General features: G+C 43.4%; 1 protein-coding gene across 20 annotated transcripts in view; it reads left to right on the forward strand.

Annotated features, from left to right (window-relative positions):
- PARD3 (par-3 family cell polarity regulator) overlaps positions 1–14407 on the forward strand; it is a 556192-nt gene that overhangs the window by 373693 nt on the left and 168092 nt on the right. For 18 of the 20 annotated variants that reach the window (XM_043885073.1, XM_043885063.1, XM_043885076.1 and 15 more), the window contains one exon: positions 3254–3485. In XM_043885073.1, the coding sequence (XP_043741008.1) occupies positions 3254–3485 (232 nt within the window). Of the gene's footprint in view, positions 1–3253; positions 3486–8443; positions 8570–14407 lie in introns of those variants that run through there. The other 2 variants (XM_043885082.1, XM_043885083.1) reach the window with 1 other exon arrangement.

Raw genomic sequence — 14407 nt, forward strand, 5'->3', positions numbered from 1 at the left:
TTTATTGAGCTCGTTTTTTTGTTTATAGTTTCAGACATTGTAGAGGGTCATACAATCCATTAGACGGTATGTGCAGCATTAACAAGAATAGTATAAAGCCCTACCAGAAACCGATGAGAGCTTGACCAAGAACAACGACCTCCCTGTGGTTCCTGTCACTGGGGTGTGGCTGGTGTTGTCAGGCTTAATTAGAGGAACATAGGCATCGTTTTGAAGTCGGAGGACAGTGATATGTGGAGATTGGGTAAAAGTTTGTCTGGTTGGAAAAAGCCATGAGTCGAGTTTACCACTAATCTTCCTGTTAAAGTCATTCATACGCAGCTTCTGTCTGTCCAGTGGTCTTCTCATTTTAGAAGCTTAGAGAGTGGCAGACAGACCTGTGACTGTATCACACAAGAAGTACAACAATAAAAGTTTGTAGAAAGCACTTTGGACAGGTAGGTAAAATGAGTTTTGCCTGCAGGACTTGTAGAATATTGACTAGCATCCCTTTATCTAACTTAAGTATATATACCAATAGGTTTTGCAGCTCCTGAATACTTTTGAGAGCTGTTTTCATCATGATTTGGTCCACTGCCTCCAAGTCGAGACCACACTCATTTCCCCCAAAGTGTGGAAGCGGTGGTTTGTGTTTTCAGACAAGAGGCTGCAACCCCGCTGAAGCTATGTTTTCCATTCTCTTGGAGAGCACCCATTGGAAGGGCCACGCAGCGAGACCTCCCTGGGCCAGGTCCGTTTCTCTCTCCTGCCTTGCGTGTGCAGCACAGCCACCACAGCCGTGACTCAGCATTTATTTGTCAGGCTGTGGATTTTCTCTAGCAACACCCATCTCAAAGTTGGAACTGGCTTTCTCTAACAAACCCGCTCCATTCCTATTTCCATCGGAATTGACAGAGACAAAAATGATCAGCTTTTGAAAATGCTTGTTTGTCCCTTGGAGGAGGAGAGTGGCTCCCAGCTAGTTACCCCAGTGCAGAGGGAAGCCAGCCTTCCTGCTCATCTCTTTGGTTGGAAGCCCGTCCTTGAGTCCCTGTGTGTATTGGTTTGAACTACGGGAGTGATTTCATCAGTAGCAGCCACTAGTCACAGCGCTGGCCGACCACACAAGACTGGCAGTGGGTTTCTTGAGATCTGGTGCCAGCTGCTGGAATGATCTTCTGGGCAGAGAGTGGAGTGACTGCATGATAGATGACCTGCATCCATGCTATATGAAGCATGGAACTGAGCAATCACAAACAGAGCTGATCAGAGAAACACGTGAAGGTCTGGCTGAGGTACAGCTGTGCCAGAATACAGTGCAGAGAGCCCCACACTGGCAGTGTGCCGGCCCCAAACCTCTGTTTCCTTAGCAAGACATGGAAGACGTTGGTCTAAGTGACTTCCAAAGTACCTTCTGGATTTAGACACAGTGGTAATTTTACCATTTGACTGTAGCCTGGGATGGGATGGGAAATAGGTTGCCTTATGTTTTTAATCAAGTGTGAAAACAAAAGAATTCTACACTTTCTTTGGGTATTAGCTAAATAATTAGCATTAAAAATTCTTTTTAACTTGGTTAAGGTTGTACCATCATTTGTTCGTATCTTCTAAGATCTGTGAGAGTTTAATAGCGGAACACTAAGATACTAACATGTCGTTTTTTTCATTTGATTTTTATTTCACGTTAGAACATAGTTGATTTGCAATGTTGTGCTAGTTTGCAGTGTACAGCAAAGATTCAATGGTGTATATACATATATCCATACTTTTCAGATTTTTTTCCCATGTAGGTTATTATAGAATATTGGGTAGAATTCCCTTTGCTATACAATGGGTCCTTGTTGGTTATAGATTTTATGTATAATAGCATGTATATTTTACAAACTCCTAATTTATCCCTCCCCCACTCTTCCCCTTTTGTAATCCTAAGTTTTGTTTTCCAAGGCTGTGAGTGTTTCTGTCTTATAAGTAAGATGATACTGAGACTAGTTTTATTATACTCGTAATTTTGTGTCTTGCTAACTCAAGTTTTGGTGGAGAGGCAAGACTGAATTTCACTTGAAGGTATATTCACTTGATCTAGAGGTCAGTTCTTTGTGAAAGATTTCTGTCTTATATGGTTCTGTGTTAAAAGAAGCTCAAAAACACTGATTCCTACTTTTTTTTTCTTGATGCAGGGGGGCAGAAATGACCTCAGATTTCAAGAGGTACCCTGGAGCCCCAATAATTCTTAGACTATATTTGGAAAAACCCTAGGCAACTAATCTGGTAAAGGATTTATGAGGATGGCTGTGCATGTGTGCATCTATTGCTTCCTAAAATAGAAATTCCTGAAGTTCTTTTGGAGGTGGAAACTTGCCATTCTTTCAAATGCAAAAAGTTGGGGGTACACCCTTGGACCATATGCTGACTAAGTGTTGCTTCAAAGGATGGAATATTGTTATCTCTAAGTATAGCTTTTATCTGCAAAGTTCAGAGGACTGTGAGGCTGTGGATTTATGCCTTCATGACTCCATCCACCTCTGTTCACCTGCCATTGTGTCAACCAAAGCACAACATTATTTCAGATTAGAACATACAGTAACATTGGCTTGTAAAGTTGGCCTCACAAGGACAATGTAGTGACAATATAAGGAAAAAGTTAGGCTGTGAACATCCAGTCTTCTCTATGCAGAAATCACAAACGGACATATTTGGGAGGCTAAGGAAAGAAGTCCTGTGTTGACATTGGTGTGCTTAAGTGAGTGGTGCAATTGAACAAATTCTTGAGGGGCTGGGGTGGAGCTTCATCCCCCTTACCCAAGAGGAAAGGAAGCTGTTGGTGAGAGGCTGCTTGTTTTCATTTCACAAATGTGGAACTGAGGACCTTTGGGGTCAGCTGTGTGATGAGGGCTTGCTTATCCCCACAGCAGTACAGACTCCATATCAACATGAGGGAATCCATCTGGTCTGGGACTCAGATTACTATTACCACACTAATACTATACTGTTACTAATAATATCCTGTTGCTATTACTAATGCTATACTATTACCATTGCTATTACTGTAACTATTACCCTTACCGTTGGCCCATTATCTTCACGCAGGAGTACACACATGCATGGTAGTCATCCACATCACATGTTCCATTCTAATTCTACTCAGAATAAACAACGTTTGCAAGCCTCATTGGAAATTTGGGAGAGAAACCCTCACACCACTTCAGCCTCCTTATTTTTATCCCTTTGGTTCCCCATGTTCCTTATCTTTTTTGTGTGTTTGTTTCCTTCTAAGTGGAAGAAGACACGGAAGAAAGTTCGAGATCAGGAAGGGAATCTGTATCCACAGCCAGCGACCAGCCTTCCCACTCTCTGGAGAGACAGATGAATGGAAACCAAGACAGAGGCGAGAAGCCCGATCGGAGGAAAGAGAAAATAGGCAAAGAAAAGAAGAAAGACAGAGACAAGGAGAAGGAGAAGATGAAAGCCAAGAAGGGGAAGCTGAGGGGCTTGGGAGACATGTTCAGGTAGGTGCTACCAGGCGGGGCTGGCCCGTCCCCACTGTGAGTGCCAGGCCAGCGCCAGGTTTTAGGACTTTGTCTTTGAGATCTGCTGACAGTCCTCTCTAACTCCCAGGTTTCACTGCTGTGTGTTTTACTGAAGGATTTCACTGGAGCTATTTCAGACCCTTTTAAAGTGCCTGAAAGATGCTGTCTTGCCAACCATGTAAATAACTGTTGAGAGGAAGGAGGGACAGAGACAAAGGGCCCTCACAGCCCCTGTTTATTCTTTTGTGTGTGTGAACAATGGTTCATTGTTGACACTGAACATGGAGCTCAAGTTAGTGGTAGTGCATAAAGGCTCATTAATAACGTCTAAAAAAATGTTACAAATAGAGCTTCAATTAAGCTGTGTTGATTAATTTAATACTTATTACTTCAGTCGGTAAAGATTTCATTAAATGCAGTCTCTGCCTGTTTCCTGACAGTTGTTTTTGTGCCCCTAAATTATACTCTAGGATTACTTAGCATATCATTTTTTTACAAATCATGGCTACACAATAAAAGTGACAAGTTGTTCAGAAGTTGCTCTGAAACTCTCCCATAAATGTTCATTGGAGGTGATTTATAATATTCAGGTATTTAATGTTAAATATAAAGATTGCTTGATTGTTCCATAAATTAAAACCCTAAACATATCAAGATGATGGTTTAAAATTGAAAACAGATGGTATCACCACTTAACTCTTCAAAAAGTAGTTATCCTGCATTATGAATCCCTTCCTTTTAGCTTTTTTTAATTGTAAAATGTGTACAAGAGTTTTTGTTTTCATAGAATTTCCTGATTTATGGTCCTGAGGTTGACCTCAATAACTCAGGGAGTTATAGATAAGTCAAGACCACGAAGTTGAGGACTCAAGCCCAACCTGCAGGCTGCACTCACACCAGATGTGTCCTGTGGATGGACTCAGCCAGAGCTAAGTCACGTGCATGGAGGAAGTAAACTATAGGCGTAGAGAACACGGAGCCTGGCCCATGAGCAGTATCAGCTTTAAATTAAATACGATCACATTTCCATATTCAGTGCTTCAGAACACTAGAATTAGCATCCTTTTATACGGGAGTTTTTCTTGTTGATATACCACTCCTCCTGAATGCATTTTCAGGTAGATCATCTTTCATCATTATATTTTCATGTCCAGGAACACTGACGGATAGAATTGCTCTAACTGCTACTTTATTTCCATTTTGGTGTTAGGCAGAAGACTTCTCAGCTCATAATCAGGCATCTATATAACACACAGAGATTAGGCTGTTGCCCATCAATTAACATTGAGGGAGTTTGCACCCCTGTCTTCTTTGAATCAGAAACTATGAAATAAGAGGAAACCTCCCCTAAAATGTACACATCTGGCCTGGAGACCAGTCCTGCTTCTATAACCTCCTCCTGAGTGAAGTCTTCCTGAAGGCCTGTAGGTTTCCTTCATCAGCCAACCATTATCTGATGGATTCAGTACTCTGGTCTCCTCATGGAATACGAAATAAGCAAAATTCTAGTTTGTTTATAAATTATTTTAGAAATTTATACATTATTTTAATTAGACATTATTTTTTTCTATAACGTGCAACTCTAGAATAAGAGAGGCTTTATGGTACAGTTTTCTTTTTGGGGCCAGAGGAATGGTGAGTGTGGGGGCACTTGGCAAATTTATTTTCTTTCAAAGGGACCCTGAATGCAACCCTACGCAATTTTTTTGAGCTAAAAGTTCTATAAAACATATGATGTTTTCCCTAGATCAGATTCTGGGCTTCCTTGGTGGCTCAGTGGTAGAGAATCTGCCTGCCAATGCAGGAGACTGGGTTCAATTCCTGGGTCAGGAAGATCCCCTGCAGAAAGAAATGGCAACCCACTCCAGTATTTTTGCCTGGGAAATCCCATGCACTGAGGAGCCTGGTGGACTACAGTCCACAGGGTTGCAAAGACTCGGACACGACTTAGCGACTGAGACACATACACTAGATGAAATGCTGTAGATTATACCTCTAACCTGTAGCGAAAGCCAGCTCTGTGACAATGGCGACTGATCTGTAACCTCAAAGGCCTGAGTGTCCTTGAAAATCACATTTTTTTGTTTATGTGCAGGGGCTGAAGGTTTTTTCCTAAAAACTAAGTTCATAGCCTCCCAATGTTTAAGAATGGCTACTGAGAAACGCATGGACATTCACCCTTTTCTGGGACAGGTATGCTGGAGTAAGCCCATGCTGACTTGTGAGAGTTGTTCAATTTTTGGAAATTTTGCCAACTGACTGTTAAACCCAGCCATTATTAAAAATTAGATGGCTTCTATGACAAAGATAACGAATACTCAAAACTCGTCACTTCCTAATCCTTTTATTATATTTCACTATGATCTCTGCTTTTGAGGTGATTTATGCCCACTGTATCGGCAGAGCGCTGATGCTACATGCAGGTAGCTTCAAATTAGCTGTGTCAGGAGTACTTTTACCCCAGGAAGTGCATGAATTCCACAAAACAGAGTTGTTCTTTTTTCCTCCCAGGAGAGCCACACACCACCACATGGAGAATGCAGATATATCCTAACAGGTTGCAGTATCTTGTCTAGTTCCCTGGAACATGGCCCTCTTGCCTCTGGTTTCCTTTAGGGAAATGGTTGAAGCTTGGCGAATACTCCTCCTTGAAAATGAGTTGAGGACCCTTTATTAGAATAAAATACACTTTTTCTTTGGTTGTCTCTTGGCACTCCTTCATACCATTATGATATGTTCTTAGCATTTGAGAAGACTCATAAAGCATTGTTAGATTTTTCAAAACATTTTTTATACTGCCTCCGTACCTACTGAATCTAATTATTTGAGACTAAATAGACTTTTGGGTTGATTCTTTTATGTTTCCTTTTTTTTGTAACAACAGAGGGGAAGATAGTAAGATTTAAAATGAATCTCTTTCTTCCTTTTTGTTCTTTAGAGGGAAACAGGATGAGATTCCCTTAGTGCTGTTGCTTTAAAATACCTTAATCAAAGTGTATGTGCATTTAATTTCTTAGAATACTGTAAGGAGATGTGGGGGGGGGTGTGGTGGGGGATGTTATGATTTGTTTCATAAGCAAAGAGTAAGCAAAGCAAAGAGTAAGGGAAAGGAGCATTAGATGTTACATATCTAACTTTTTAGGCAGGTGAACTTTTTAGTCTCTTGAGGGAATAATGATATGCTTTTCTTCAAATTAGGATCACAGGCTCTGCTCCCCACCATCCCCCTCCCCTGCTCCCAAAACACACACAATCTCTCCCTTCCCCTGTAAGTTGTCTGTGAGTTTTGGTTACATTTGATGAGGGCCAAATAGATATACCATATTTTTAAAAAATTTTATTATTGGAGTGTATGATTGCCTTACAGTGTTGTGTTTCCACTGTACAACTGAATCAGCCCTCTGTATCCATGTGTCCCCTCCCTCTTGAGCTTCCCTCCCATCCTGCCCCTCTCAGTCATCACAGAGCGCGGGGCCCTGTGCGAGGCAGCAGCTTCCCGCTAGCTCTCTGTTTTACACGTGCTTTTATATATATATATATGTAAGACTGTACTGCGGGAATCCATGGCACCTTAAATAGGTATTTTTATTCGCTGGTCTATACAGATGACATGGTTTTCTACTTTGAGTATTGAATAGTCATAAAAAATGGTTTAATTATTGATAAACAGCTCTAGGAAAGAATATTGGGAGTCATATTTATATGTCTGCTTATAAATTATGGAGTATATGAAATGCGAAAGCTGCCTTAATGCAAGTTCTAAGTCACAAATGTAAATCCGTAAGGAATCGAATGACAAATGTAACGTGTCCCTTGTTTGAATGACTTCTCCTTGTAGGACACCTTCTCTTGCCCCTGATGCACTCCCACAGCCTTAATTAAAATGGCTTTGGATCTGAGAAACCTGAGTTTCTCTACGAAACAGATCAACGTGACTTTGTTGATGTGATCATTCTTTGTGAAAGTGCAGGGCAGAGGGAGGGTCTGATTTAGAGCCTTCGTTCTTTTTCGAATATCATGGAATTGTGTGCCCTCTGATATATCACAGATTCCTTTGGATATGTCTGGTTCTCGAATGCTTGGCTATTCAAATTTAATACCATAAAATGTTTACTAGAATTCTGCAATTGTCTGAAATTGCCGCCGAAGAGGGAACTTAGTCTGTTCTTTAGAAGGAGAGAGATCTGCTGTTTAATGTTTTTTTTTTGTGTGTGTTTTTTTTTTGTTGTTTTTTTTTTTTTTGTTTAATGTTTTAAATGTGTCTGCTTTTCAAAGAAAGCAACAGCATCATTAAGCAATGTGTTTTTTGGTGAGTTTCCATCTCCAGAATGAAATAATCAAAAAGATAATAAACTTGCTTATTTGGGACTGTATAATCAGCACTTAAAATTATGTATTTTCCCCCCTTTTCACCCTGGAATAAGTGTAATTTGATGCTACTCTGCCTGAAAAATTAGAATCGTTCTCAATGTCCTAGCATTGTCTGCCGTCTGAAATTGAAGCTTCCTGGACGTGACCCCGCTCGCGCCTTATAAGGTGCTTCGTTTGCTGTTGTGACACATGACGGCTGAGGGCCTGTCACCCCCTGGACCATGAACGCAAAAGCCATGGTGCTTTGTCACCATTAAAATTGAATCCCCCAATTACGTTGACAATGATTCCCTGGGTCCCTCCAGCATGGTTTCATCCTGTTCTGTACGAGGTAAAGGATAATTTCATTTGAAACCTTGTTTGGTTGAAATCAGATATATGGCTGTCGTTCCCTTTTCAGTATGTAATTGTCTTCAGAACACAATGAACACGATCAGATCTTAAAACTCGATGTTGTAGTTTGGATCACACGTTGTAGGCTTTTGAGAGAATAGCAAACACGCGTCGTGGTTGTCTCTCTTACCTGTGCTCACTAACCGTGTGTCTGTACCGTGTTTCTCGTTTAGCCTGGCCAAACTGAAGCCTGAGAAGAGATGAGCAACAAGCCAGAGTCCAAATGTCTTGAGAAGCACATATTGCACAGTTGTTTTTGTTTTTTTTTTTAAACAAACAATAAATTTACTTTTAATGAATTCTTAGTGGCTGTTGATAAATTTTGTTTACGACATCAGCAGTTTTGATGGTTTCATGTTTGTATTAATTGCTTTGGAACTTTTTATTTTTTAACATTTATTATTTATTTATTTGGCTGAGCCGGGTCTCAGCTGAGGCATGTGGGATCTAGTTCCCCAACCAGAGTTTGAACCCAGGTGCCCTGCATTGGGAGCTCAGAGTCTTAGCCACTGGACCACCAGGGAAGTCCCCTGGAACTTTTTGTTCTTGATGTCAAGCTTGGGGGTTTACTGCTTGGCAGAGAAGTATTTTTATCCCCTCTTTTCTTGGCCTCTTTTCATAGTGGAAAACCATCGTCCTCGTTGCTGGTGTATTCAGAGCTCACCCAACTAGACCCATCAGTTGTGAGGATGGGTGCTTTGGGAGGAGGTGATGTACTGGTTTGGTTTCATTGAGTGACATGATGGCTGGGGACATAGGCAGGCAGAGGAACAGTCTGTGGGTGAAGAGGTGTGTTGGTTGGGATAGTCACCCATCCATTGATGGACAAACGGGCCAGTTTGAAAGGCAATTTTTGGCAAAAGTTCATCCCTTGATAGATTATACAGTTTAGACCAAAAAAAATTGGGGTGGGGGAAGCTTCTGAACAAATAAATATCTTTGGTCAGGGATGGCTGAACCAGGACATTCTTCCAGTGTGAAAAAGTAGAGAGACATTGGCAAATAGTGACACCGAGGTTTGTGGGGACCCCAAGGGTGAGGGGACATGTTCTTTTATAAAAAACTTTTCTGGACAGAGCTGCCAGCCCAGGTGTTGTCATCACAGGTGTGAAAGCTCTTGCAGGTGGATCTCAGACTGTCCTTCCTTTAGAGTAGCAGTCCCCAACCTTTTTGCACCAAGGACTGGTTTCATGGAAGACAATTTTTCCACGGAGTAGGGGTGTGGTGGGGATGGTTTTGGGATGATTCAAGTGCATTACATTTATTGTGCACCTTATTTCTATTACATGAGCTCCATGTCAGATCATCAGGCATTAGATCCTGGAGTTTGGGCATCCCTGCTTTAGGGCAAAGCATTCTTCCACAGCCCCTTCATGCTTCATGGCCCCTTGGGTTTTCAGAAAGACTGCTGAGTTAGCTCTGTTTCCTGAGATGTGTAGAACTGCATCCTACTCAGAGAGAAGTGAGATGATGAAGAGGAAAACCGTGTCCTAAGTGGTCTTAAGGTATTGGGGTGGGTGCCTGTGAGAAGGAGTCACTTCTGCTCTGACCGGGCAGCAATTTGCAGCCCTCCCCTCATCCCCTTGCCCCCTCTCCAGCTGAGCAAGCCCTCTTTGTTTCAGGATGGAGGCACATGCAACAGTGTCCATTTGCTCCTGTCAGAAACACCTGGACTTGTGGATTTTTTACCTCAGGCCCAGTTGCTCTGTGGATTAAGGTTAGCGGTTTCTCATTGGTAAAATTGAATGACATCCCTTGCAGCCTGCTGGTGATTCAGGGGGCACAGTTAAAATAAATGTGGAGAAAATTAGGCCCACTTAACAAAACACAGGGGCAGTCATGGGAAAGAAAGAGCTGGAAGAGAGCAATTTCACATACATTTATTTGTTTTTCTGTTTGTCATCTGGGCAGAGAACAGGTCCTTTATATAAGTACACCTGTTGGGAGGTTTCCTTGGAATAAGTTCTGAATTCCTTAATCCCCTACTTGATATATACTTCTTCTAATTTGAATGGAAACAGAGGTTCCCATTTTTAACAGTGGAAAGTAAGTGACAGGCTGACCTGTTAGCAAAGATGAGTGCTTGGGCAGCTGATAGCATCCTTCTCGTCCTCGTTAGAAGCTGAAGCACAGAGCCTCTGACATCTCCAGCTCGGAAACTGACTGCAGAGGGAGCCGAGGGGCGCCGAGCGTGACGGCCCGGCCTCGCTAAGACCTTTTCTGATGTTCTTTAACGCCGCTTTTCCAGAGAACAGCGGCCTGAATACAGAATGCAAGTGTCAAGGATGACACCTGCTATATAGTCTCTGTAAAGCAAACCTTTTCGTAAAAGAAATTTTTGACAGTTCTGAGATGCTAAGTCAATTTCAATACCAGACTGTGTAGAATATAGAATCTTTTTTCTGCGATTGATGTGAAAATTGAAAGCCAGTGACTATTCACTCCTTACTAACATGGGATAAATAAATACCACACACCATCGAAAAATGCACTAGAAGACAAACTTGGCTAATGACATTTACCACCGCAAAGACAGGAAATATTCATTCTGAATGTTTTTATTTGTTACCATCAGAGAGACTCTTTGAATCTTTTACATTAAATATACTGGATCAAGTACATGTTATTCCTAAATGGATTTTTGTCAAGCCACAGTGTATTATACGAAAGAAACTGTTTGATCCTTTCCAACTGCCTTTTAAAGGAGTCACTGGGGAAGTGACCTCTTACATAGTTGAATGTTGGAGTCTTTTTTTATGACCTATGTTTAATCATACTCAATTTAGAAGCAAAAGAGTAAAATTTGCTTAGATTTCCTATCATACTGAGATAACCTATGGTCTCCTGTTAAACTTTCTACTTACATTTTTTTCCCTAGGACCCACGCTTTAAGCTTCCTTATGTCAGGACGTTGCTCCAGCAATGCTTGCTTCCTCTCTCCTTCACCCTGATTCTGGCCCTTCCCTCCTGGAGCATCCGCTCTGTCTTCTCCTCCACCTAGAGAAAATCTGTCTTACCCCACTTCCCCTTCCAGCTACTGCCTCATTTTCTCTTTTATCCCTTACAGTAAACCATGGGATCAGCTTCTGTCTGCTGCCTCCATCTTCCTGTTATCTCTTAAACCCCCTTTAATGAAGCCCTTGCACCCCGTGGCTCCATAAGGCCTGTTCTCATCTGGCTACCAGCGGCCTCTCCCGCTGCACCTTCCAGCTGTATTTGCACCCTTTCCTTGGTCTGCGGGCGCATTCAGCACGTCAGTTCTTGCTCTTCTCTGAGATCACGCTGCTGGGGCCTCCTTCCTCGCTGCTCACCCCGTTGCCTTCTCCTCTGCCAGTTCGGGTCCCGCCCCGTCCTCCAGATATCGTGGTGCCCAAAGCTCAGGCCTCGGTCTCTGTCTCTGCCTATTTTCTGTGACACAGAATGTTTGTGTTCTTAGGAAACAAGGCCTTAGAACTTAAAGACAGGCTGCGGGCAGATGATTCCCAACTTCACATCTCTCACTTGGGCAGCTTCTTTTGACCTCTGGATGGGCAAGGTGCTACCTCTTCTTCACGCAATCGCTTGGATGCCGAGCAGGCATCTGAAACCTAATGTGTGTTCCCCACGCGGCTCAGGTGTTTCTCTGGACTGTTCCTGCGCATCTTCCTTTCTTGTGTAATGGCAGCTTGGTTCTTTCAGTTGCTTAGGTCTGAAAGCTTGGAGTACTCCTTGATTCCTTTCCCCCTTACACTCCACATTTAATCTATAACATACGAAAGCAAAGGTCTGTTAGATCTGTTTTCAGCACATCTCTGTAATCCTCGTACTTTGCGGCATCTTCGTCCCTTCCTGGATCTGGGCGGTAGTCTCCCAGCTGCACTCCCGCCCTTGCTCCTCTGCCGCACAGTCTGAACCTTGCAGCTAGAAGTCCTGGCATGTCCCTCCCTCCTCTCAGACCCCAGCAGCCTTCCAAGTCTCGCAGAGTAAACGCTGAACGTACCAGATGCTGGCTTGTCCGGAGGCCCCAGCCCTGCTGCGCAGAACTGCCGGCAGTGCCCGCAACAATGCCTGCTCAGGGCAGCCTCGTCCAATGACCCGAGAAAGCCCGATGACCCAGAGTGGCCTTAGGGTTAGCACGCTAAGGTGTCAAGTCTGTGCCCTTAGCCATGAATGTGCATGGCGGGACCTGGGAGCCTATCAGAAACGCAGCTAGCAGAAACCCCAGGCCCCACCCTTACCTACTGACGTCAGAATCTGCGCTCATCTGCCCTGGGGAGCCCAGGGTAGAGAGGCCTTCCCTCCTCCATCTTCCAGAGTTTGTCTGTGCATCAACCTCCCTGCTTCCAGGCTTGGGAACCGCCCTGCCCATCTGCCTCTCCTTCCTTCTGTCCCATTGCCACTTCCTGACCCAAATTCTTCAGCTTCCATTAGACCACAGCCCCAAACCCTGACTCAGGATCTGCTTCTGGCAAAACCCAGACTAAGGTAATGTGTTTGCTGTGTGAACAGATAAATGAGTCCATGAAATTGCTAGAATAAGTGCTGACAGTGCCCGTGAGGAATTTCTGCCTGGAGTGGTTTGCAGGTGATGAGCAGTGGCTGCGCCAGGGCAGGGCTGTGCTTGTTCCTGCCTTTGGGAGCTGAAGTCACTTCCCGAGTTGGCCTGTGACTCAGGAGATGGTCCTCAGGGAGCAAGCCTTTTCATGCTCAAGGAGCTACATCAAGTTCTTTCGTTTGCTCTGGAGGTGACCATTTTCTCTGCTCTGAGGAGCCATAAATGATTTAAGAATTTTCTATTACATCAGACTTGCAAGAAAAAAGATGATAGGATTTCAGTTAGGTTCCTCTCGGGCAGACCCCAAGTTTCAGGCTGGGGGTTGTCTGGTTGAGGGGGTCATAGATTCAAATAAGGAGTAAGTGTTAAGATTGCATATGACTGTCTTCCTAAGGCTCAAATGTCAGGCTCCAGGAGATGGTGTAAGATCTTGTTCCTAAAAGACGTCAGAACCTCGGTTTTACTCTTCACAAGCTATGCCAAACAGCTCTCTGGGTTTTACCCAGAGAGAATGACCTGGTGGCTAGCTTTTCCCTTTCTGGGGCCCACTCCCACCAGGTTAGCTTACAGACAGCCCCACCCCTACGTGGCACTCTGGAGCTTTCCCCTTTTCCCTCCCAGCCCCGAAGGGTCTGGAATGGTCCTGACCATTGAGGTGTGGCTTGACCAGGACGGGGAATGATGCTCATTTGTCTCTCCTGACACAGCATCTGTAATGTGTTTACCTTCCACCTGTATGGAAAACATCATCTTTGTTTCTCATGACCTATTGCTTTATGTAACAATCCCGGTCCCTAAAAAAAGAAACTTTACATTCTCTGTCCACACGAAGGAACAGGGACCTTGAACTGAACTGACACAAACTAACTGGAAAACATCCCCACTTTCTGTACTAAGCTCTCTCCATTTCTGCTCTTCCAGTTAATTTAGAGGACTGGCCATCCTGGACCACTTCTTGGCCCATGTTTCTGATCTTGGGGGTGATGGGCTGGTCATTACAACTCTCTCCAAATTAATTCTTAAGGACTCAAGAATTTAACTGTGAATTAAAAATGAACATCCACATCCCCTTGTTCACAATGGACCCTCAAACTTGTCTATTCTGTGTCTAGAATGCTAGTGATGGTGATTTTATTTTTTTTAATTAATTTTTATTGGAGCATAGTTGCTTTACAACGTTTGTGCTAGCTTCACATGTACGTTATCAATGTTGGGTGCTTTTCACATATACACTATTGATACTATGTATTAAATAGATGACTGATGGGCATATACTAATGGGTGCAGCTCAGGGGACCACTCAGTGCTCTGTGGTGACCTGAATGGCGATGATGATGATAAAAAGGCCATCTCTCCTCCTGCTCCTCTGTCTCAGGATGGCCCCAGAGTCCTGGGGAGGCTCTTAACTTCCATTCTGTTCTCACACCTCATTCCCCTTCTCTTTCTACACACCTTCCTGCTGGCTCCATCACTGCTGTTTTATTATTTCTATTAAAATAATTTCGAGACAGTTCCTTTCCTGAGAATAAGCTCTCAGCTCTTCTTCCTCTCCTAATCCCCTGGTGTTTCCTTCCCCCTCCCTCGTCCCTGCCAGCACCTGCCT

The sequence above is a fragment of the Cervus elaphus genome, chromosome 23, assembly GCF_910594005.1.
Source record: "Cervus elaphus chromosome 23, mCerEla1.1, whole genome shotgun sequence".
Classification (NCBI taxonomy): domain Eukaryota; kingdom Metazoa; phylum Chordata; class Mammalia; order Artiodactyla; family Cervidae; genus Cervus; species Cervus elaphus.